A 27416-nucleotide genomic window follows, 5' to 3' on the forward strand; every position below is an offset into this window, starting at 1 on the left:
TCGGAGAAGAAGATAGCAAATTTGGGTGCATTCATCTTATTTTACTATAATTCCACTATAAATGAATATTATATTCATTTAATTGGGATATGACCAAATCACCCTTAATGAATCTTCTTATTTACCATAAAACCATGACAACTCATCCTTATCATATTTGAAAGTCAAAACTAAATTATTTTGACTTTTAATTCCGAAATTCCCCTTGAATTTTCAAAAATTGTGTTTTAGTCACTAAATTCCACTATTTCGGTTAAATCTGGAAAATTGCACAATTCCAAACCAAATTTCTCTGATCCAAAATATTAAAATAATATTTCCAACCATTTTATAACATCTTTCAATTTTTTGTAAAATTTCAATTCGATCTGAAATATCGATTTCCTTACCGACTTTAACCCTTTCTAGTTTTTCTTTACTAAAATTCCAAATCCAAAAAATATGATTTCTATAACTCCTCTATCAAGAGTAAACCATATATTTGTGGAATAAAAATTATTTTTAGGAAATTATCACTTAATTCCCTAAATTTTTCCCCAAATTTCTACTTTGACCATCAAACATTCAAAATTTGCATTTTGGTCATTTTCTAAATTTTTTGGGTATTACAATTCTCCCCTCCTTAAGAAAATTCGTCCTCGAATTTTAAAACTTTCTATGAAAACCGTAACATCCTTTTTCCCTTGAAAATTCATAACCTTAGTTTAAGGTTGTACTGACTGGTAAGACATTCTCTTGCCTTATGCGAAAACCTCTTCTGGTCTTGCCAACTTCTTGAATTCTGATTTTTTCCTCCTTTGGAAATTTTGTGAAAATCTTCCCAATCATTAGATTTTGAACCTGTTCAATCCAATTCTTCCACCTGATATGAAAATATTAGATGTTATTACTTCATATCATCCTCTTTTTCCCCAAGTAACGTCCTCAACATTATGATTTTGCTAAATCACTTTGACTAAAGGAATCGTTTTGTTATGTAGTTCTTTGATTTCTCAAGCTAAGATCCAAATTGATTATTCTTCATAAATCAAATCTATTCAAATCTCAATTTCCTCTATTGAAATGACATATAGAAGCTCTGGTCGATACTTTCCAAGCATCGACACATGGAAAATATTGTGTACTTTGTCCAACTCTGACTCTTAATTACCTCCATAATTAATGCTAACTGATAAGCCACCAGTCCAACTCTTTTTAATATCTCATAAGATCCAATAAATCTTAGACTTAATTTTCCTTTGCGTTTTGGGCGCAAAATATTTTTCTAAGGCGATACCTTAAGAAAACTTTATCACCTTCGTGGAAATTCAATATTTTTTCACTTCAAGTCTACATAAGACTTTTGCTGATCCAATATCATCTTGAGATTATCTTTACTTCATCATAAACCTCTTTCAATAAATCTGGGCCAACAAGATTTTCGATCCTTTGACTTGAACCAATTCAATGGTGTTCGACATTTTCTCTCATATAAAGTTTCACATTGAGCCATCTTATTGCTCAATTGATAACTGTTATTGTAGAAAAATTCTACTAAAAGCAAATACTTTTACTTTTCCCACGATTCCTTGGAATAAATCACACATGCACTCAGCATATCTTTTAATATCTAAATAGTACTTTCTGACTTACCATCCGTCTGTGGATGAAAGATCGTACTAAAATTCAATCAAGTACCCAAAACTTTATGCAATTTTTTTCCAAAATATTTAAGTAAACCTTGGATCTCTATCCGATATAATGGATAATGATACCCTTGTATTCGAACTATCTCCTTGATAAACAACTCTATATATTTATCCAATGCATAGTCCATTTGCATCAAAATGACATGTGTCGATTTATTTAACCAGTCAATATTACCAAGTGGAATCCTTTTTATTTGATGTCAAAGTCCAGTAACAAAATCCATAGTGACTCTTTACTATTTTCACTCTGGAATATAAATTAGTTGTAACAATTCCGAAAGCACTTTATGCTCAGCTTTTACTTGTTGACATGTCAAACATGTAGCAACAACTCAGTAATGTTTCTTTTCATACTTGGCACCAAAATGAATCTTTACATCTTGATACATTTTGTTCCCACTTATATGCATAGTCTATGGACAATAATGTGCCTGAGAAATAATATCTTTATTTAACTCATCATTATGAGGAATACAAATTCTTCCTCGATAAAATAGACACTCATCATACTTGACTTCAAAGTCTTTATTTTTTTCATCTTTCATTTTGCTTTCTCTATTATCTGATATAAAAACATCGGCTTTACTTTCAATTCATCCAATAATGCGCCATTTTCTTTCAACAATAGTTGCACATCCAAAGCTCGCAAAGCTACAAAAGTTTTTCGACTAAGTGCATCTTTCACCATACAATTAATGACACCAAATCTTTAGAGAAAAAACTACCACTGCTAACTCAGATCATGAGTATGATAAATGCTCTCATGTCTTTAATTGTTAAGAAGCATAGGCTATCACCTTACCTTCTTGCATAAGTACACCCCAAACCATTATGAGATGCATCACTATACACCACATACTCTTTATTCGATTCTGGTTGTACCAATATTGGTGCTTATGTTAAAATCTACTTTAGAGTTTTAAAACTCTCTTGACAATTCTCAGTCCAAGCAAATGAAACATCATTTCTCAAGAGCTTGGTCAAAGGAGAAGCAACCATCGAAAAGTTTTCCACAAACCTTCGATAATAACTAACAAGTCCCAAAAACATCGGACTTAAGAAAATTCTTTGGAGGTTTCCCACTCCAATATATATATATATTACCATCTCTCGAGACAACATAACCAAGAAAAGCAACTTTTGATAGCCAAAACTCATACTTTGACATTTTGGCATATAACGTTTTACCCTTAATTATCTTGAGCACAATATGAATATGACATCATGCTCTATCTTTGTATTCGAGTATACCCAAATTTCATCAATACCTACCCCCTCAAATTAATCCAAGTAAAATTGAAATACTCGATTCATCAAGTCTATGAATGCTGCAAGCGTATTTTTTAAATCAAACGGCATTACTACAAACTCGTAGTGTCCATACCGTTTCCTGAAAACTATTTTTGGAAACATCTTCCTCTTTAAAATTTAACTGGTGATATCCCATTCGAATATCAATTATAGAGAAAACATATTCTCCCTTAAGCTGATAAAACAAGTCATCAATCCTCAAAATAGGATATTTGTTCTTGATAGTTACTCTATTTAACTATCAATAATCTTTTCAATATGCATAATTGCATATATCCATTTTTTATAACCAATATTGGTTTACCCCAAGGTATAATATTCGGTCTAATGCATCCTCCCTCTATCAATTCTTGCAATTAGTTCTTTATTCTCTTAACTCAATTGCAACCATTCAATATGAACCCATAAATACAAGATTAATGCCTTGATAACCATTAATATTGAATTCGACCTCTCAATCTGGAGGTAACCCAAATAATAAATCTAAAAAGACATATGTAAATTTTGAGTTATGGAAATATCATATGATCTTACTTCAGATACTTGAGTATCTATCACCTTAGCTAGAAAAGATATGCATCTTTTTTTTACATTATCATAATCATAACCATTGTTGATATCACCTATTGATGATTTCACTTTTTTCATCAATCATTAAATTTTTTTTCTGCATTTTTGTAAATTAATCGCTTCTTGCGATCATTAACCCAACCTTAATACAGAGACAACCCACTCATGATCAAAATGATCTTAAACTAGTTAATGATAATCCCATAAGATTCACCATTAACATAAGCTCATGAATCTTTATCGAACATTTACTATTTGTCTGACTAACACTTGTATCATGACTGTGACCTATGGATCTTCCGCTATAATATCACTCGATATCAAGTAGAATTGACTATTTCTACTTTAGAATTCCTTATTTCATTCTTAAGGAAATATTTATAACTTTTCCAGATCCATAGAAATTATTCTTGAGCATTTACAACATTTTCCATCTCAAATGAAAATTTCAATGTTCACATCAATCAATAAGAAAACTTGATAAATTTGTAGCAATAAATTCATAGCAATTAATGCTAAAATCACACTAGTAAACAAATTTACTCCTTTTTTTATCATTACGAACTTGACACTTTTCAAGTTCTTGAGAATCAATCTCGATCTATACAATAATTCATTGTAACATGGAAGATTGACAATCATTTTTCTCATATTTACCTTCACAAGGTAACTCTATCAAATTTTATGGACTTGATATCTATTCTCAATCCAACTCATAACCATTTGATTCACTAATAATTCAACTTTCTTTAAACTTTTAGCGGATAACTTATTACCGCTTATTTATTTCCTCTTGCTCAAATCAACAATGATTCAAACAATTTAATGTTTAGCTTAAATATTTCTCACTTATTTAAGCTTACCTGGAGAACCTCATAATCATCACTAGATTTTGTAATCTCCTTTGGATCCTCATCCGATTCGACTTTTCTTGTAAATCATTCAAACTTTATAATCAATTCTTCCAATTCAGAAGCTTCATTGAAAGCTATGACATATCTTCCACAAAATGGAAAAAAAAATCCTTTACAACATCCACCATTCTAAGGTGTTTTACATAATTCATGTCGGGTCCCTTTTCGGTCGATTTCAAACTCGACTTTCTTTTCAAAATTTTTGTATTTCAACATTTACCTTTAATTCCAACATCTGAACATAGTCAGAATTAGCATACATTATTAAAGAGTAACTTTACCCCCTATGAACATCATCACAGTATATATACAACTATCAGTAACTTTTAACATCCTAGTGGCATGTATACACTTTTTTTAAATTCAAAACAACCTCGGTTTAGTCCTAGAATCGGCTAAACCTATAGCTCTGATGCCAATAAATGTAACACCCATAACCCGTATAATTATACCTATACAGATTATAGATGTTATCCGAATAATAAAACCATTTTCTCAATTTGTGAGCGATTTAAAATTTATTTTCTTAAAATGGTAAATGATATTATAAAAATATCATATCATATAAATCATGTTTCATTGTAACAAATTTAATTCAAAAGATTTTTTTATGAATAGTAAACAGTACCCGTGAACAGTGTACAATGTACAGTGCGATGAACAGTGGGGGAATCAGTTCCCTGTATGGGAGAATCGGTACCCCAAATGTATTCTGGAAAATCTTATTAACGTGGTTACTGATATTGAAATATACTTCTCGATCTTTGATGACGCTTTAAACCCTTTATTCCATTACTGGCTTTTTACCTACGCGTGAAAATCATTACACGCTAAGTATATACTTAGTGAGGCAATTAAAACATTTAACAGTGCAAAACAATTCATGCATGATTTTCAATGTCAAAAATCAAATTTCTATAAAATCATTTTAATAACATATCCAATATTTTACCATGATCAAAATAATATAAAATCTCTTACCATTTATCCCATAAGCTCGTAAGCTAATTTTACCAAAATATTTACCATTTAAATTCCATAAGCTAGTAAGCTTATTTTATCAATATACTTGCCATTATTAATAAGCTTGTAAGCTTATTTTCATACTTACCATTTATTAACCAATAAACCATAACCCATAGCCCATAGTATAATTGTATGAGGAACCCGGTATAGGAATCAAATATTGCACCGAAGTGCTGAGGTCGGGATTTACCCACCTAGTACACCGTAGTGTTCGTACTGTGTCTTTACTAGACACTAAGGCCTGCACTATGTGCCTTCTCTAGACACTCTAGTGCTACCTAATATTGCAGCTGCTAGACTCTATGGCATGCCATTAATACCACTGATCCTCAATAACATATTTGGGCATATAGTCAATTTTATTTAATCCATTCATGGCAAAGTATATTATCAAATTTAACATTGGGCAGTTCATACCCGAAAACATTCATGGTAAAATATCACATTTTTCATGATCAATGCATTTTAATTTCATACTCTAACATATCAATGTCAATTTATAAAAATGATATAAAATAATGCCGATATAAACAAGGTCGACTTATCTCAAGTCTTCCTTATGATGTATAAAACATCCATATATAATTTCATGCATGTATTGCACTCACCTTGACACTTTATATCTTTCAAAATATATGAGCCTCACTATTGTCCACCATAAGTCCTTTTATATTTGATTTGCTTCGATTACAAATCAATCACAATATGTATAAATCACCAATTCATAACGATACATATATTAGTATTATACTAACATAAACATATCCCATAATAACTCTATATTCAGACAACTCGCACTACCTTTAAAGAATCCGTATTCTATATTGATATACACACTGTAATTTAATTCCATTTAATCTGTTGAAAACTATACTCGAATACAAATCTATCCATATAAATAACTCCTCCTAATTCATTCTGTGCAATTTATGGTGAATTTTAAAAGTTGATCAACAGAATCTGTTTTGCAGAATCTGCTGTCCGAATTTTCTGATTCATATCTTTTTGTATTCACCTTGAAATTGATCCCCGTTTATTTTAAACAAAACTAGATCGATATATAAACATAAATATATAAAAATAATCTCCAAATTATTTTTATATAATTTCTGGTGAATTTTCGAACCTACTGCCAAATTCAGAATCTAACTGTTTCTTTTAACTTCATCCCCAAGTTCTTCATCAATTTTCCAAAATTTACATATTTATCCCCAACTTTTTAAAACTTACGAAATGATCCCCAATTTTTCTGAGGCCTATATAATACTTCCTTCATCATTTCCAACCCATCTATAATTTTTCCATAATTTTCCTCACACAAACCATTCATGGCCGAAATTTAAAGAACAAGTTCTAGAAAGATTAAACATGTTCTAATCATCATACATGCTTGAATATGAATCTACTACCTCACAAACATCAAAATCCATCATCAATTTCAAGATCCTTTTATATGAACACAAACCCTTAAATTTGAGATCTTTAAACACCAACAAGATTACCATGCAATATTGGTACCAAAAGATAGAGTTTTTCACGTATAACAATTTTCTATTTACAACTTACTCAAGATCCTAAGTAAATTGCTTAGAAATTGAGTTGAAATTTTTCTCTTACCTTGAGAGAGAACCCACAGCTGATTTGGAGAAGAAGATAGCAAATTTGGGTGCATTCATCTTATTTTACTCCATATTCCACTATAAATGAATATTATATTCATTTAATTAGGATATGACCAAATCACCCTTAATGAATCTTCTTATTTACCATAAAACCATGACAACTCATCCTTATCATATTTGAAATTCAAAGAAAAATTATTTTGACTTTTAATTCTGAAATTCCCCTTGAATTTTTAAAAATTGCGTTTTAGTCACTAAATTCCATTTTTTCAGTTAAATCTGGGAAATTGCACAATTCCAAACCAGATTTCTCTGATCCAAAATATTAAAATAATATTTCCAACCATTTTATAACATCCTTTAAATTTTTGTAAAATTCCAATTCGACCTGAAATACCAATTTCCTTACCGGCTTTAACCCTTTCTAGTTTTTCTTTACTAAAATTCCAAATCCAAAAAATATGATTTCTATAACTCCTCTATCAAGAGTAAACCATCTATTTATAGAATAAAAATTCTTTTTAGGAAATTATCACTTAATTCCCTAAATATTTTCCCAAATTTCTACTTTGACCATCAAACTTTCAAATTTTGCATTTTGGTCATTGTCTAAATTTTGGGGGTATTACAATAATGAGATGGAGTACCATACAATCATATATTTACTCAATGAAACTTACATAACCATGCATTCCACACATAAGTTTATCAAATTAGCAATTATGAATTATATTAATAATTTCATTAGCCCATGATACAATATTGAGAATCTAATGTATGTGAGTACATTGAGGTTTTGCACAATGTTGTCACCACAGCTCGTATAAATGCATCGAAGTGCCACGTAGAATTACACCGAAGTGCATCGTAAAAATGCACCGAAGTGCCATGTAAAATGTCCATAAGGACCACATAGAAATCTCCTTAAGAACTATATACATATTCCAAAGGACCAATCATGTGTCTCAAATGACCCCATAAATGTTCCAAATAATACATATATGTCCCGAAGGACCACGTAGACCCTCGACTCTTGGCATGTCAATTATACCTATAGCTCTCATCTATATAACATGAGTTTTTCACAATTCACATAGTTTATATCTCATAGCATATAAATTCTTACCTTTATCATATGGCTCATGTAAACTTTTCATACATATTCACTTAGATCATTGTCACATAATGCATATAATATGAATTCATGTCATGTATCATAGCATGGAATGTAATCATGTATTAGTGGTATTGGATCTAGACTTATCACAAGTCTAAAGTTTAATATACTATTATAATCATACTATGCATATGCACTCACCTATATCTCTTTGTCCTTCCCTCGATCAATCTTACTTGTCACTTGTTCCGGAACTCGTTTAGGCTCAGTATCTACATAAATATAATTTCCAATACAATTATCAGAAGCCTAAACATATAACTAAATCTTAATAACTTAAACTAGTGATGACCATAATGCATATTTCCTTATTAAGTAGTATCGGTACCCCAATGTACAGTACCGATATTTCCTTTAGAATGGTATCGATGCCATACTTGGGTATCAGTACCCAAATTAAATTTGATGTTTTCATTCCAAAAGTGGTATCGATACCTGCCTTTCTGGTATCGATACTCATGGTATCGATACTACCCCTTTCGGTATCGATACCTCATAAAGATATTGTCTAAATTAGTCTTGTGGTATCGATATTGTTCATGCAGTATCGATACCTATACAATAATATAGCCTATAATCGTTGTGTAGTATCAGTACCAACTCATAGGGTACCGATACCACCCACTCAGAACAGACTTATTTTACCTGAAAATATCAACCCTTTCCTAAATTTTCAACTTTAAAGTTCATTTCATACCACCAACCTTAACTACAGTCATTTTAACTTTCTTTTATCATCTTAACACCTTATAAACTTCAACATCTTATTCCAATTCTTAAAACTAAGAATTTTACTAAGTTTTCCATATAATCCAAATTTAATTCTAACACTTATTACTTCTTATTTACACATATGAAAAGTCAAATCCAGCTTCTAAATTCATTTAAGTCTTTTTATTCAAATTTTCACTTCAAAACTTCATACCTTCAATCATCCATAACTCATTATTCTTTGAGTTTCTACACCTCTTTTTGTTTTCATACTTTTTCCTAATGCTTCATCAATCAAAACCACACCTAACTTTTAAGAATTAAACAAATAAAAGCCAACTCACCTTAGCTTATGGGGCTTCACGGTTGGAGAAGAAGAAAATTGAAGAGATATCTGGAACTTTTTTTTCATATATTATGTGCAACGTGGGTTATAAAATAACCACAACAAATATTTAATTATTTCTCTTGCTCAATAACCCATTTGCCCCTTTTACTCATTCTTATTTACTAAACCATCCTACATAAAATATTTCAATTCAATTCCTGAACTTTTCAACTTATCAAATTAAATCACTAAATTCTAAAATTTCACAATTTGGTCACTAACCCGATGTTTGGGATGTTACATGAATTCTGCTCTTATTCTTCTTGTTTTTTCACTTTTCTCGAAGCGTTTGTGCGTGGATTCTTCGTGCTCGTACTTTGATCTACGGATCTATATCTACTAATTCACCTGAGTTTCTTCTGGTCATAAATAAAAAACTAGAAAAATATATCAATACTTGCCATTAGTCCCAGGCAACAACGCCAATTTGATAATCTTCGCTTTGCTATCAAAATAATTCCAGCTTCTTAAATAGAAATGAAAAGCTAGTATAGAGAAGCAGAGTCGATCCATAGGGACTGTGGTGTTTTTGATTTAGTAAAATTGTTTCTTGATTTTAGGAGGAGATAGAATTCCAGGTAAAGTTGAAAAGATTTAATAAAATAAAATAGACAATAATAAATAAAAGGAAAAATAATAAAATAATAAATAATATTAGTAAAATAAAAAAGGGGTTTTTAAAAGTTGTTTTTAAAATAAAAGATAAGAATTAAATAAAAGAAATAATTAAATAAATAATTGAAAGAGATTGAGATAAAAATAAATTTATAGTGAAATGTGCCTCAAATTCCTCGTGTAACATCCCAAAAACTAGGTTAGTGACTAAAATGGAAGTTTTTGAAATTTGGTGATCAAATCATGAAAATTTGAAAGTTTAAGGATTTAATTAGATATTATGTGAGTAGATTTGATTAGTAAATATGGAATGAGTGAATGCATTAAGGTAATTTTAGCTTAAAGGATATTTTTATCTCCTTTATTAATAGATAACATGTGGGACTTGGGAGAAAAATCCAGAACTTTTCCTCTTTCTTTCCTCCTTTCTTCACGGTAGCTCTAGCTCAAAGGTAAGTTTATTTTTAGTTGTTTAATTCTTGGATTTTTTAGTTGGGTTTTATTATTTGGGTATTATATAAGCTTAAGGAAAGCTTATATACACTTTAAACATCAAGAAGAAAGATTTAGAAAGGAAATTAGAATATGGGTGAAGAAATGAATTGATAAAATAAAGAGGTTTTTGAAGTGTTAATTATGAATTTGACTTGTCATAAGAAGAATTAAGAAGTCTAAAGTATTAGAAATAAGTTTAGAACATATTGAAAAGTTGGTATGATTCTTGAATTTCTTATGGATGATAGGATTGTGAGGTTAAAGATGTGATAAATGAGTATAACTAAGTTTAAGCATGTGTACGTAAGTTAAGAGTATGAAAGGGGGTGATATATGAAGTATTTGAGATGAAATGAAGTAATTTTCGGGCTTAACAAGTGATTTCTGGGAAAGGGGTATCGATACCCATTCATCAGGTACTGATACCTCAAGAGTAAATTTCAGGAAGATATTCAAAGGGTGTCGATACCTTAAGGATGGTATCGATACTCCTTGAAATGAAAAATTATCGAATGTAATTTGGGTATCGATACCTAGGCAGTGTACCGATACCTCAATAAAGGGATGTATCGATACCCTATAAGGGTACCGATACCTAATTTAAATAGAAAATGAATTTTACCTTTCTTTTAGCTTAAGAAATGAGAAATTAAAGTATGATAATTGGAATATTGATATGTATAAATGTATGATTGTGTAGATGTTGATCGAGAAGCAAAGTCCGGAGAAGTCAACAAGTATTAGTCATCGAGAAAAGATAGAAGAATGATATTGACTAGTGAGGCCAGGTGAGTGCATACTAGTTATATGATGTGTAATAGAAATAAGACTTGCTACGAGTCTATTTCCTATATTATAATGCATGAATTAATGAATATAAGAAGGTTTTTGATATGAGTATATATGTTATATGCTATGGTATGTGTTACTTGATATGTATGAATACATGTTAGTGTAATAAATCATGTGAATAGATATAAATAATTCATGTGATTATATAAGAATATGATATAAGTTACGTGATCATGAACTATGAAGATAACAGAGACTTAAGTAATAACAAGAGGAAGTGGTATAAGCTTTGTGGTACAAATACCCATAATTATATGGACATGTAATATAGGTTAAGTAATGAGGATATATGTGTTTATATGACTAGGAGAAGAGATAAGAACAATAAGTAAACTATGGAATAAGAATTTACATAATTAGGCGTTATCAATTTAAGTACTTATGTAATTAAATGAATACTGAGCTAAGTTAAGTAGCATTGGTATATGTATGATAATAAAATGAGAACCAAATGTAAACTAGGAAATACTGGCATAAGTTATTATACTAATATTTAATATTAGTCCTATAATAATTATATAGGAAATCATATGTGATATATGTTATAAGACAATGATTTAAGTGAGCACATGAAAATGTTAAATGAACCATGTGATGTATACTATAAGATATGACTCATGTGACTACATGTGAAATGTTATATGTTATGTGATGATTTGTGTAACTATGTGAATATGTGATAAGATTAAATGATAATGCCCATGTTATGTAATATGAAAGCTAGAGGTAAAGTTAGCATGCCAAGAGTCGAGGGTTCTACGTGGTCCTTCGGGACATATATGTAATTTTGTGGAACATATATGTGGTACTTCGGTACACTTATTTGGTCCATTGTATTATGTATATGGTTCTTAAGGAGTGGTCCTTCGGGACATAGGGGTCTTTCGAGAAAAATTCTAAGTGCCATAGTGGGAATTATATGAGCTGTGGTGACAGCATATGTGCACAACCTCAATGTACTCGCATATCTTTAGTTCTCCAAAAATGTACATGGGCTAATAAAATAAATAACATAAAGAAACCTCTTGTAATGTTATATGTTTTGTTTTGAAAGGTATGATTGAAGTGTTACAAAGGTTAACTATCAGATTATATGTTCTCAAAGAATTAATGATAGTGATAATGACAATAATGTGATTAGGATAATGATGATATGGGTGCATGTATATAAATGGTTAAATGAATCATATGATAGTTAAGAAAGTTAAGTGTAAGAATAGATAAGGTAAAGATATGAATGAATATAACATTGCTACTAATGACATGATTTGTATATGTGTACATTTTGTTATATGTAATGTTATATTGGTCTGGGTGATAGCATTGTATGATATGTTTATGCATGATTTAGTAGTTAGAGTTTCTTTTATAAGTTAATGGCTCACTAAGTGATCGACTTAGCGTGTGAGTGTTTCACACGTAGGTTCCTAGAAGCAAATAGAGGAGCAAAGCAATGATAGGCAAGGCAAGACAGGTCAGCCTCTCCTTTCCTATTATCAGATCAGAAAAGAGTTTTGAATTATATGTGTTTTTTTATTGGAAGTAGTTGGCATGTAATTAAGATTTTGAATTATATACACTTTGATCAGTTTTGAAGATACTTTATTTGTAATAATATGAATTATGAACTTTTATTGAATAAAAGTGGAGAATTTTCATTTTTGTAAACAAATATAAGTTTTGAATAGTCAATGTGACACCTCGGACTCAGATCCGGGTCGGATACGAGTTGGGGGTGTTACACCTCGGATCATCGAAACAGATTTTTACTTCAAGATTCACGTCGGCTTATAAGGACGATTCTTCATTACCAACTTGGATTGTGTTGTTTCAACAATAACTGATTCCGATCTCAGTTTCCTCTTAGCAAACAATTTTGCTAAGTGTGTTCTCGGGAAGTTGAATATACTTCAATAAGCAAATTCTTCTTCAAACGTTAACCATAACAATATCCGGACCAATGTCAAAATTGTTTTGATTTGAAAAGTAAGCTTAGAAAACAGAGAGAAAAATCCGAAGCGATTTAAGTACCTTACAATTCTCATGTTTGGAATTGAGTCTTCGCTTTAGTCTTCGAATTGAAAGAAAATTAGCTAAGCATGACCAATGTCATACTTAGAATAATTGAAAACGAAATTCTAAAGAAAATAAAGGAGTATGCGAAAATAGAGAAAAAAGAAGATTTTATTCTCAGATGAGATATATGTTTCTAGGCTTACCCTAAGAGGGTATTTATAGCCTTCAAATTCCTAAAAAAAGCTAACACATCTTAAAACCTAATTAAAACACTTAAAACTATTTAAACTAAAATACCTAAAACAAAAATAATATTTAAAATAATATTCTAAATCCTAATTAAAATACTAAAACCTATTTAAACTAAAATACCTAATACAAAGATAAAATATAAAAATAATATCCTAAAACTTTATTAAAATACTAAAACATATTTCAACTAAAATACCTAGAACAAAGATAAAATATAATGTTTAAAATTATCCTAAAACTTGAGCTTAATCCAAATCTGAATTCCATAAACGTACGGCTAATCCATTCGTGCTTCTAGAAAAGTTGATTGGATCTTCTAGAAGGTGCTGACGTTATCGCCTCGTCGGATGTTTCATGCCCACTAATCCAGCTTTGATTCGAAAATTAAAAAAACTGTAGAATTATGTCCTTTTTATGTAATTTCCAGAATCTAACGTTCTGTACAGAAAATGAATGAAAACGAACAATTAAGCCACAAAAACCAATGATTAAGGAGTAATTTAGAAACAAAATATTAACTAAATTAAGCACTTATCAAATAGTTCTAAACCTGAGAATCAAATGGGTGAAAACAGTGAATCTAGACCTATTTTGTTGGGTTCTGAGGTAGAAAGAAGAGGCCCAGGGGGTTCCTTTAACAGTTCATGGTCAATGTGGCATCGACCTAAAATTGAACTGCCATATTTCGAAGGGGTTAATCCTAGGGAGTGGCTTCAGAAATGCCTTAAATATTTTTTCCTCTGTAGTGTTCCTGCAGATCAGAGAGTATAAGCAGCTACTATGTATCTAACTGGCAAAGAAGAGATTTGGTTTGATGGCTATATCATTCAGAAACACCATATGACATGGCATGAATTTGAAGCAGATTTTTGTCACAGATTTAGTGACATGTCTTTTTCTGATATAGTAGAGGAATTCACTAAGTTGACTCAGAAGGGGTCTGTTGAGGATTATCAAGAAAGATTTGAAGAGTTACAACCTCACATGCTATTGCAGAATCCTACCTTAAGTGAGGATTTCTTTGTATAACTTTTCATCAGTGGAGCTAAGGAATACATCAAACATAAGGTCAAGGCTCTAGATCCTAAAAACTTGTCTGAAGAATGCAAACAAACTAAGCTTTATGAATTATCTGTTGAGTTTGAGAACAAAAGATTGATGCCTTCTTTTAAAAATCCACCTTACCCAAACCCCATTACTACTTCTAAGACAAATTCACTGCCAGTACCTCCCAAGACCACATCATTACCAAACCCAAAACATAACCTCATAGACTACAGAAGACAAAATAACCTCTGTTTTAAGTGTGGTGAGAAATTTCTTCCAGGTCATCAATGTAAACAAAGGCAATTGAACATGATTACTGAAGAAAATGACACTTTTCCACTGGAAGTTTTTCCTACTGATTCAGATCAATCTCCACAACAAGAAGAAGAAAACCTAGAAATTTCTATGAATGTTATTACTGGATGCATTGGACATAATATTAAGAATTCAAGGAGCTATTCAGGGCAAACCATTGAATATTTTAATTGAATATTCACGACAGTCGAGATGGTCGTAGTCGGGTTGTGATCGATCGAATAATCGACTGTAGTGTTCATGTTGTAAATTCAATTTTCCTTGAGTGCTGAATGAATCAATAGAGTCGTGAAATTTAGCATCCTTGTTTTCGTCTTTGTACTCTTGCATTCCAAATTTTGTCCATTGCAGTATGCAATGGGCTCAACCATTGCCTTCACCAGATTCAGAAATTAATCTTTTCCACTTATTAGTTTATGCGTGAAGAGTGGGGTTTCCAAATTCTATAATGACCCTATATAGTATTAAGCCGTGTGTAACTAATGGCATTGAAAATTGAGACATCATTTTAATTCTTGTTTTTAAGAATTGTGACAACACAAAAATCAAGATTTATTTAATATTTTAATTCATGGCTCTTCGGATTGGCGGCTTGCAAAAGGAAGCCACTTGAGTTGCTTGATCATGTGAAGTAAGGAACTTATGCCGTGACGAAATTGAATGTTGTCAATGACACAAATAAGCCTAAGCATTAAGCTAGCCAGTGCCAGACTGCCACAACAAAATAAAAAAATACAACTATCAAACTACTCTTCTTTTATATATACCATGTGACTTGAATATAAGTAAGATTATAAACGGATCATTCAATTGATTGATTATTATAAATATATCACATGCCATTAAATATGTAACAAACGTCAAATTTTTATTTAAATTCAATGAATTAATTGTAAAAATTAATAAAATGAGTGACTGAGTACAATAAGAAATTAACGTTCGTTTCATTTTTAATGGTAGGATGACATGATTGTGTTTATCGATTAGTTAAATGACTCATTTACAATTTTTTGAAATTCAATGATTAAATTATAATATTATCAATAATTGAGTTATCTATGCTTGCATTTTACCCTGCAAGTAAATATATAACTACGAAACTTTGTAGCACGATTTGAAATGTTGGACTGAGAAAAAGACGGCGGCAAATCAGAGACGAAAGGGGACGGTCACTAAGCGACCCGCCGAGGCAAACACGCCTGAATACTGTCAGCCACTTCAACTCACTTCGTGCAGGATTTCTTGTTTGTTTGTGTGTGTGTTTTCATAATTCGCAACTCGCTTGTTTGCAAGATTTCGACATCTCCGCCTGATTCTATTTCATCGACTAGATTTTCTTTTCTTTTCCCCTTTATAAATTTCCACTGAGTTTATATATATATGTGTTTTTTGAAATATTGGATGGGAAAAGGCCAAAGAGAGTCTCTTGCTAAAACAGGGCTTCTGAACGGGGAATTTTGGTCGCTGGAAAGCTCATTTTGGTAATTTGATTGACTTTCAATTTCTTGAGTTTTACTGGAGTCATTTATTCATTCTATGTTTTTGTTATATTTACTTGATCTATTTTTTAATCTGCTTTTTTTTTATTTTGTATAAAATAGATGTTGTTGTCCAAAGTTGAAACTAGAAGAACGGTGAAGATTCAGGTAATAGGAAATTGTTGAATGAAATTGAAGCTATTAGCAAAGCTTTGTATTTGGACAAGAATCCTCCATGGACTTCATTTTCTTCTGTGAATAATGTCCAAACCAGCTGGGAAACCCCACTTGCCCCCACCAAAACCTAAGCTTAAGAATAATAATGAGGACCCATCTCGTAAAGACAAGAAATCCATTTGGAACTGGAAGACGTTGAAGGCAATCTCAAATGTTAGAAACCGTAGATTGTTTGATGTTTCTCACTTCATGTACACTCCATTGAAGGTTTGCCGGTCAGTTTTAATGATCTTAGTCTATGTGTGCATTGGAGGAGGAGGTGGGACGGGGGGCTAATGACTCGTCCTGCTAAAGTTTTTGATGAACTGCTGAAGTTGAAGAGAAGCTGACACATACATGCTCGGTATGTGGTAGTAAAAGTGGACCTCATCATTCAGCCAATTATGAGGCCAAGCATTTCTTGCTCTATGCTTATCTGTTTGGTACACCAGACCTTGATTTGGGGAAGCATCGACTTGATCTTACACAGACTACTTCTGGTTACATTGGAGGAATTGGAGGAAGAGAAGAACTCAGGGAAGTGGACAACAAGTTTTAAGTTATCAAGTAAGGCCAAGGGTGCTACAATGAATGTTAGCCTTGGATATGCTATCATTGGGGATAATCTTGTGCCACTCGGAGATAATCAGCTGAAACAAAATAATCTGAGTAAGGGAAAAGCAATTACTAGATTTGGTCACGGTGATCGGAAGGGCACAATGAGACGGGTTGAGTCTCTTCCGAGTTTGGTTGACCTCGACTTGTTTGGCTCATCTCATCCTGTGGAGGAGGTAAAAGATCTTCATGAGGTTTTTCCATTGTCAAAGCGCTTGATACAAAAAGGCTAAATCAGAAATTTGATGATGACAAGTCAGATGCTTCAGCTAAACCTCCATCTTACTTTGGATCCGAATCAAGTAAGGAAAATATTGAAAAAGAAACTGAAGATAATGGCTTCTCTGTTGTGGAACAAGGGATAGAATTATTTTCAGATGAACAGGCCATATCAACAGTAAAAGTTGCTCAAGTTGAAACTAATCCTGGCACAGGAGTAAATTATGAAGAATGCTCTCATCCTCGTCCCTTAAGTGAGGCGAGTAGTAGTAATCAAAGTGATGTGCTTGTAGTGCAAGATTGGAATTCCAAAGACCAGTGCCCAAAAGAATCATTGATGAGAGAATTGAAGACAGCTTTAGATGGCATTACAAATTTGGAGACGGCATTAGATTCTCCTGATCCTGAAACCCTGAAGACTACATGGAGAATAAAGCTTATTATAGAACCATTAGAAAAGTGAAGTCACTTGACTTGGACAAAGTTACTGAATCTGTGGAAAGTTGAATATGCTGGGTCTTGATCATAGTCCAGTCAGCTTGAGCCCCGAGATTGAACCAGAGTCGCCTCGGGAGCGACTACTCAGGCAATTTGAGGAAGATGCACTAGCTAGTGGTTTTTCCTTATTGATTTTGACATGGCTGAGGGAGAGGACTTTGACACTTCAACTACTTCTGGTTGGGGTAACTTGACTGATGATCTGTCACTTGTTATTCAAGATGTTGAGCAAGAGCATCAGATGGCAAGGAACGAGAACAACAAAATGAGGGCTAAAGTGTTGGAAGACCAGGAGACAGAAGCTTTAATGCGTGAGTGGGGATTAAATGAGAAGGCTTTCCAACATTCTCCACCTGACTCTTCTGGTGGATTTGCGAGTCCAGTTCATTTGCCTCCTGAAGAGCCACTTGAATTGCCTCCTCTTGGAGAAGGTTTATGTCCATTTGTTCAGACAAAGAAGGGAGGGTTTTTGCGGTCTATGAATCCCTCACTTTTCAGCAATGCTAAAAATTGTGGGAACATGATCATGCAGGTGTCTAATCCAGTTGTTGTACCTGTTGAAATGGGTTCTGGTATAATGGATATACTTCGGCAATTGGGCTCAGTTGGTATTGAAAAGCTCTCTAGGCAGGCAAATAAATTGATGCCTTTGGAGGATATAACTGGTAAGACTATGGAACAAGTAGCATGGGAAACTGCCCCAACCTTGGAAGGACCTGAGAGGTTTGTAGCTCCATATTTCATTCTTTAATCATTTTTTGGTTAAACTATAAGACGTACTGATATTGTGTGTTATTGCTTCTTCTGTGCAGACAGTGTTTGTTTCCGAATGGATTTGAGGTTGGGCAAGATATGTCTGGTGGACAAAAGAAAGTTAAGAGAGTATCACCTCTACTCGGCACAAACAAATGTTGCTCAACCTCTGTCAATGAGATGGGTTCAGATTGTGTATCCCTTGAATTATTGCTCCACTGGCAATTGATAAGATTGAAGCACTCTCGATGGAAGGCTCGAGAACTCAATCTGGCATGTCAGATCTGGATGCTCCTGCAAACATCAGTTCACAGTCAATTGGGGAAATTTCATCCCTTCAAGGCAGGGGGTTTGGTATTAGTGGGTCCCTTGGTCTGGATGGAACCGGTGGGTTGCAATTGATGGACATAAAAAACAGCGGTGATGATGTTGATGGATTAATGGGTTTGTAACTAACCCTTGATGAATGGATGAGACTTGATTCTGGTGAAATTGATGATGAAGATCAAATGAGCGAGCGAACTTCTAAACTCCTTGCTGGCATCATGCTACATCTTTGGACTTGATTCGCAGAGTTCCTAGGGAGTGAAAAGGCGGGGGTAAAAAGTGTGGTTTGTTAGGGAATAACTTCACAGTGGCCTTGATGGTGCAACTTCATGATCCTATAAGAAACTATGAGCCAGTTGGTGCACCAATGCTTTCACTCATTCAAGTGGAGAGTGTATTTGTTCCACCAAAGCCAAAGATATACAGAACAGTTTCATGGAATGACAATCAAGAGGATGATGACTCTGAGTCTACTATGAAGAAGTTGGTGAAAGAGGACAGAATAAAAGAGGAAAATGCTTCCCATGAGGAAGGGATTCCTCAATTCAGAATCACAGAAGTCCATGTTGCAGGCTTGAAGACTGAGCCTGGCAAGAAACTTTGGGGTACCAAGAGCCAACAACAGTGGTTCTTGATGGCTGCTTACCAATGGAATGGGAAAGAGCAATAAACATACATTGTTGAACTCCAAGGCTCCTTCTAAATCTTCAACCCCTTCAACAACAAAGGTTCAGCCAGGTGATACACTGTGGAGCATCTCGTCTCGTATTCTTGGTACTGGAGCTAAATGGAAAGAATTGGCAGCCCTGAATCCACATATCCGAAATCCCAATGTTATATTCCCCAATGAAACTATCAGGTTAAAATGAGTTGCACTTGCATTGAAATCTTCTCGAAATCAAACAGGATATGCCTGTGGCGATTTCCTTGTATTTATATGGAATGTGTTTATCCGTGTAAATTCAAGTTGAAAGCAAAGGTATAGTAACATTTTTCGTTAGGGTCTAAAAATTAATATGCTTTTGTTGATCAAGAGTGCTTGGTGTAATTTATTCCTCAATACAAATGTCTTCTGTAGTACAACCACACTTGATCTTTGGCTCCACCATTTCTCCTTTATAGAACTCGTAATTCGAGAGTGAATGGATGTGAGGTCAAATGAGAATCCAGTTGGTCTGTTTGATAGTAGGTTACCCTTGTCACAGGGTTTCAGACATTGTTTTCAAGCGTATAACTGTATATAATTAAGATTTTATAGTTCAATGTACTCTCGTGTAATATTTTTGTTTGTTCGCAGCAGTTTACTAGTTATGGTGTGTAAGTAAAAGATCTTCTGTCTATTCAGAGGCTGAAAAGAAGGAAAAGCTTGAAGCTAAGCCCCACTGTGTTGTGCGTGTGGTCCAATAACGCCATTTTCATGTATGGAATAAACGGTTATTGGGGCTTCAAAGAATTGAAGTAAGCCCATCAATTTTCTCCAATGGGACATTTCACACAACCCAAAGCCTAAAACGAAAAGCAGGATCGGGCACCAATCAATTCATCAGCAAGAGTATAAAATGGAAACATCAGCTGAGCTGGGCCCAGACATTAACACCCATACACTTAACTCTCTCTCTCCCCTTCACTCCTCATTCTATTACATGAACCAATTTCACGTCGCACCGCAATGCCGATTCCATTATAGCGAATCGAGAGGCGTCACTCAAAACCAATTTGCTTTTGCCTTATCCTAGAAAAAAAAAAGAGCGAACTACAGACAGCTGCTTGCCTCCGATGCGATTGAAAGGTGATCTTGGTTTCTTTTGCTTTTAAATTTTATTTTCTTTTATTATTGTTTATAATTGCTTTATAATGGGTCAGTGCAGAGATTCTCTGATCGCTTTAATTCTAACGTCCAAGTAAAGTGCTCATCACCCAGACCGAGTCTCGTTACTCGAGTTCCCTCGAACTTCCAAAAACAAAAAGAACGCAGCCCAACCACTGATCGTCAGATTTCTCAGTAGACTAGATTTTGCTTCTCTGTACGTTAAACCCGAATTCTTGTACTTTTTTTTTTATTTTTAATGTCTATTTTATTTTACTCTGAATTATGAGAAATGTAAATGTTGTTTTTGAATGTTTCCTCTTCCGCAGAAGTATTCTCATTTTCCTGAGGATTTTCGTAAACGACAATGCTAACGTGCATAGCTCGTTCCAAGCAATCTGGGGATGACTCACTGACTCAGCCAGAGGAAACCGACTCGTCCAATAATCCTAACAGTAAGCAAAACCAAGCCATGAAATCTCTCACATCTCAGGTAAAGTCACTGTCAGTTTTACGGTGTCCAGGTTTTTGAGTTCTTTGCTCTTTGTTTTTAGGTTTAACGAGAGTCGTTTTCATTTTTGGTGTTTTAGTTGAAGGACATGGCGCTGAAGGCGTCGGGGGCGTACAAGCATTGCAGCACCTGCACAGCGCAGACTCGGTTCAACAACCCACCGGGAGGTGGCTCTGACGCGGACTCGGATCGTTCCAAGTGGTCATACCGTAGAACTGGGAGTTCTAGGACGTGGGGGAAGGAGATGGAAGCGAGGTTGAAAGGTATATCGAGTTCGAGCGGAGAAGCCACGCCAAACTCGTTGAGTGGCCGCCGTGCCGAACCGATCGTGTTCGTCGAAGAAAATGAGCCTAAAGAGTGGGTAGCTCAGGTGGAGCCCGGAGTTCTTATAACCTTCATCTCGCTCCCTCGTGGCGGCAACGATCTCAAGAAAATACGCTTCAGGTGCGCCTTCGATTTCCCATTGAATTTCACTTCTTCGCGGTTCTGATTTGTTTTGAAGCGTTAGATTCTTAGTCTTACGGTTGCATTTAAATTTAATATTTTTACTCCCTGTTTGGAAAATTGATTGGAAACTCTTTGGGGTAAGTTGAAACAATTTTAATTTTTGGGATAATATATATTTCTTAAATTAAATAAATAAAAGTTTGTCAAAGTAAAAAAGATAACGAAATAGAATTTCTTTTGTAAAAGGAAATATTTTACCTTAAATTTTATACATCTTTAACATAAAATAGATTGTGTTGTTGAGTTATATTTAAAAAATAATTTTATTTTCTAAACTTAATAAATAATTATTTTAAAAATCAAATTATTTAAAGTTAATTGAATGGTTTATTATAAAAATTGCCATTCAAACATTGGGTTAGCAACCTGGGCAAGAAAATGGAGAATTTAAAGTTGTGAGGGTGGCCTACACAAACAGGGCTTCACTCACGCCTAATGAAAAGGGATCATCCTGTGTTTCAAAAAAAAGAAAAGGAATCATCCGATAAAAGTCTTAAAGGTAGAGCTTAAATTGAGCCTTAATTATCACATCAGATGGGTGGGTGGTGGGACAGGACAGTACTAGTTGTGTTGGGATTGGCAAGTTTTTTCACTGACTCCTTGTCGTCTTGTCGGGGAAGCCTCTCTTCCTTTTCTTTTCTTTCCCATTAAAATCAAAAGAATCCCAGTTCATTCATACACCCATCTCGTCATATTTGCCTACTATTAGCTAGGGAATTGCCCACATCATTTGCCACTCCAAAACCTAAATGTTTCTAATCACGGAGATTATCTTTTACCTAACACCTAGACTGCAACCTTCGTTTTTTTAATGTTTTCCCCGGAAAGAGATAAGGAATGTCTAAGAAAAACGGTTTATATAAGATTAAGAAAAATGTTATTAAAAAATATTAATATTTTTATAATATTATCGGTAGAGTATTATCTAAAATATTATTTTTTTAACTGAAAATATTAATATTAGACACTATCTAAAATGTTATTTTTTTATATGAAATGTTAATATCAGAATTATTGATTTTAGTAGAAAAATTAATATTTTCGATAGAAAAAATAACATTTTAATTAGTGTTTTATCATATATTAAAAAAATATTAATATTTTCAATAATATATTTCTTTAATCTTATATTAGGATACCATAGTAGAATTACCCCACACAGGGTGAGGATAGAATAGATAGAAGTATACATTTTAAATATGTTGGACCATTTTTCTTTAAAGATAATATTTTTGTAACTATTCTAGAGCTGATTTTATTTCAGTTGATTTCTTAGTCACTACAACTTTCATGTTTGTATGACTATAAATAGTTTAATGGTCGATAAAATTCCTCATTGGTTTTAGACTCCTGATGCTTTTGCTTTTTTTGAAGATTAGTTTTCTCACTACTTTAAACACAATGATTATACCTAGAAAATTAAGGTTTGGTAGCTAGCCCTAGCTTTCTTTATGATTCAAAGCAGGGGAAATGTTTAGTCAAAAGTTGTTATTAGGCAAATCTAGTGGCCCTATATTATAATTAATTTTTCCATTCACATAGAAAAGCATAATAATGCAGTGATATTGGTCATAGTTGTGGGGAAAAATAAAGGTAATATAGCATGTATACAGTGTTATCTTAATTTTGTGAAATAGTGCTTCAAAAGTACACAAATTTAATCCTTTATTTTCAGATAATTTTTTTACGCAAATTGTGCTTGACGGCCCTGATACATGTTTGCTAGCTGTGTCTTTCTGGTATATGCTAATACGATGAACATCATGAGTACTGAAATATAGTTTATTGTCTTTGACCAGTCGAGAAATGTTTAACAAATGGCAAGCTCAAAGATGGTGGTCTGAGAACTATGACAGGATCAAGGAACTTTACAATGTCCAGAGGTTAAACCGAAATGCCTTTGCGCTGCCAACACCTCCGATATCCGAAGATGAGGCAAGTTCTTAGGCTGTTGCCTTCTTAAGATAGTGCGAAATGAATCGAAGTTTTTTTTTTCCAATGCTCATAACATCATTCCTTTGATTCCTTACAGATCTCGAAAATGGAATCTGCAGAAGCAAGCCCTGTAACACCGCCATTGAGTAGAGAACGATTACCTCGTAACTTATACCGTCCAACAGGATTGAGCGTGGGTTACTCATCCTCAGATTCACTTGACCAACATCCGATGCAGGCTCGGAATTATTCCGACTCCGGTGTTGCCTCAACCCCAAAAGTTTCGAGTATTAGTGGTGGCAAGACGGAGATATCATCTATGGATGCCTCTATCAGAAGTAGCTCATCAAGAGAAGCAGATCGCTCCGGGGAGCTGTCCATCAGCAATGCCAGTGATCTTGAGCCTGAATGGGTTGAACAAGATGAACCAGGGGTTTACATTACTATCAAAGCCTTGCCAGGGGGCAAAAGGGAGCTCAGGCGAGTTCGATTCAGGTATGGCTGGCAATATCTTTTGTCATTAAACTATTACCTTACTCTCATTGCTAGCCGGACTCATAGCTTTGATGTCTATCCCAAACGATGAATTTTTTTATCTGATGGCTTTTCTTGCATATTACGGACTATGATAGGTTGAATGTGATGTAACTTGCACTCTCCTCAATGACCAACAGGCTTTCTAGATTCATTCACTCTGCTTTAGATATTGTTACCATCAAATTATCAGGCAGTAAATACTAGATATGCTATCTATCAAGGCTAATTCTAGTAGGAAAAGTCATTAGAGAGGGCAGTTTGGTAGAGGTTAAAACAGTTAAACATTTATGACTCATTAGAAGTGCTCCAAAAAGCCATCTTTTTTCCGTGGATATGATTCCATTGTTAAGCTGATGGGTCCAGCACAGGTCAATTGTATGATTAATGTCCACCTTAGAAAAACAACTATGATATGATATGAATTACTGATGGTCAGAAATAGATTTCTTAGCTGGAAATCTTTGGTTTTTTGACAGCATCATTACTGGTTCGCTTATTCTGCTTTCACTAATAATTTTACTCCCATCCCTTGCGGACCCAAATCTACCATGAACCCTTCTTTTACCATGACTTTTTTAACTGAGGAAATGTAATTTGTTTTTTCTTTTCTTTTTTCAATCACTTTATATGATGCAGCCGAGAAAGATTTGGGGAGATGCATGCTAGACTGTGGTGGGAAGAGAACCGAACCAGGATTCATGAACAATACTTATAAAGGAGGTTATGGCGTTCTTATGGTGCTACTAAAAATTGTAGGGAGGGGGTGAGTATTTTTCACATTTCTGATGCCATATTTTGTAGAATCCCTTCTACAGTGATGTAAGCCAGGTGTTTTTGCCTACTGGTACCTGTGTTCTTATTTGAGCAGCTAAGTTTTCCCAGCTTCATAGAAGCTTAGCTAGAAATGTCATGGTGGGATTTTATATTAATCTCAATATTATCATTATTAGTTTCTTAAAAACTGATGGTTGATTGAGGATCAACTGTGTATCTGGGTGGTGGTAAAGAAAAAGTCGATATCAATGAAAGAATGTGTTTTCCCGTTTCTTCTTTAAAGAAAATGACTAGTTAAATAATATCAATCTCTTCTTCTTCGAGAATCAAAAGACCCACACAAACAGCCGGAATGTATATTACTAGTTAAATAACAAAAAAGACCTTTTTGAAGTAAATTAAATTTGAATAAACAACCTTTTCTCATCAGGCCAATGCCGTACACGCAACTAGTCACTGGGTGTCCAACCTTCAACATCACATTGTGTCCCCAAATTTCAAAGTTGAGGAGCCATTGGACCAATACAAGATAATCTTATCCATCAAGTACAGCTTTAGAAGTCGCCACGTAGGATAGAGATAACGCTGACATGCGATGGCAAGGCCACCCCATTTTCCTTCATACCAGCAGAGAAGGTTTCTAGGCTTGGATAGAGCATTGAAGAAATAAAAGCAATGGCTTCCACTTCAGCCGTTTCAATGGCTCTGCCTTTTGCTCCTGCTACCCAAAACAAGGGCCTTGGCTCCGAGTCTTTCTTTAAGCCATTGTCAATCAAGCCATCAGGGGCAGTGACAAACGCAGCAAGATCCAATGGAAGGCTTCAAGTGAAGGCTGCTGCTTCACTCAAGGAGAAGGCATCATGGGTTGACAGCAGCTGCAATCACGACATCCATGGTGATCCCTGAGGTCGCTCAAGCTACTGATGGAGCTACCCCTTCTCTCGAGAACTTCTTGCTTAGCATCGCGGCTGTTGTGTTCTGGTTGTTGCCATTATTGGAGCTGTGATTGGTGTTTCCAACTTCGACCCCGTCAAGCGGACCTGAACCATTTTACTCTATGAAATAAGCTTATATCATGCATCAATTGTTTTTTTCTTTATAAACCTATTCATGTATCTATTTAATGTTTCCAGTAATGAACTCTGTATTTGGCTGTGACCCTGTGATTTCTGAAAATTTCAACCTTCTTAAGACAAACACCGGGCCAATACAAATCCTCGAGCACAACCTTTCAGATGCATCGTGAAGAAAAAGTGCAATCAACCCCCACATCTTTTTTTCCAAGCAGAGGGGAACTGTTAGAACCGCAAGATTGCGCCTGCCCTGCGGCTAAACTAGGCCTGTTAGATTTGCTCAACTGAACATATAACATCATCAGCTCAAGTTACCTGAGCTTTAAACCGAAGTAGTTAACATGCAATAAGCAATAGTTATTGTGGATAGTCATTTTTGTCCCGTATTTTTATTTACTATTATTATTATAATAATTATATTATTATTAAAAATAATACAATAAAAATAAAGGTCCAGTTACAACAAAATACGAAGGCCCGTTTACAAGTCCAACCCTAGCAGCAGCCGCCTCCATTGATACCTCACCACTGCCACTGTCACCATCAGATCTCACCAAATACTCTAGAAGCCGCAGAAGAGCCGCACACCTCACTCCCTATAGTGAGTCACCATATCCGGTGACTCACCAAAATGAACAGTTGTCTGAGGCCTATAAAAAGCCTTAAAAACCTGCAAAGAAGAGGACAACAAGAACATAGCGCAAACACGGAGAAAGACGGAGAGAACACCACATAGCAACCAAAACAAGCCGAAAGCAAAGAGAAAGGAGAAGAGATCTTACCTCCGTCAAAGCCCAAACGTCATCGGAAAAGTGATTTTACCGAAGGTAAAATCTCAGATCCAGTCTGATTGACTAGCTTTTAGCGAAAAAGAAACTTGAATTTGGGTAGGGGTGTTTCGATCTACATTTTGAGCTATTTTTATATTTTTCGACCACCGTGAATAAGGACCGATGACCGGAATAGTGCCGACGGGGCCGAGGCGGTGGTCTGCTGGTGACCGACTTTCCTTTCGGTGAGGGAATTTAAAGAGAAGGGAGAGATTCTCTCTCCTTAGAGAGAAAAGAAAAAGAGGAAAATGAAGAAAAATGAGGAAAAATGGTCATTTAAGGCCTATTTATACTCTCCTCAAAACTACGTCGTTTTGGGGAGGGAGTATCTGTATAA

At 34.2% G+C, this 27416-nt stretch overlaps 1 protein-coding gene and 2 pseudogenes across 1 annotated transcript; all 3 read left to right on the plus strand.

Moving 5' to 3' along the window:
• The first annotated feature begins 14417 nt into the window (after positions 1-14417).
• LOC120179775 lies at positions 14418-20308 on the plus strand (annotated as a pseudogene).
• Positions 20309-20758: 450 nt separating this feature from the next.
• LOC120179779 (protein Brevis radix-like 4) lies at positions 20759-25356 on the plus strand. Its single transcript, XM_039185272.1, has 7 exons — positions 20759-20894; positions 20974-21134; positions 21242-21405; positions 21503-21867; positions 23730-23865; positions 23963-24360; positions 25039-25356. Exons 3-7 carry the CDS (start codon positions 21280-21282, stop codon positions 25115-25117), a joined length of 1104 nt encoding a protein of 367 aa, XP_039041203.1. The 5' UTR covers positions 20759-20894; positions 20974-21134; positions 21242-21279; the 3' UTR covers positions 25118-25356.
• A 425-nt stretch (positions 25357-25781) lies between these two features.
• On the plus strand, positions 25782-26334 carry LOC120179778 (annotated as a pseudogene).
• The last annotated feature ends 1082 nt before the right edge of the window (positions 26335-27416 follow it).

This window comes from Hibiscus syriacus, unplaced genomic scaffold (assembly GCF_006381635.1).
Source record: "Hibiscus syriacus cultivar Baekdansim isolate YM2019G1 unplaced genomic scaffold, ASM638163v2 tig00112452_pilon, whole genome shotgun sequence".
In the NCBI taxonomy this organism is placed as follows: Eukaryota; Viridiplantae; Streptophyta; class Magnoliopsida; order Malvales; family Malvaceae; genus Hibiscus; species Hibiscus syriacus.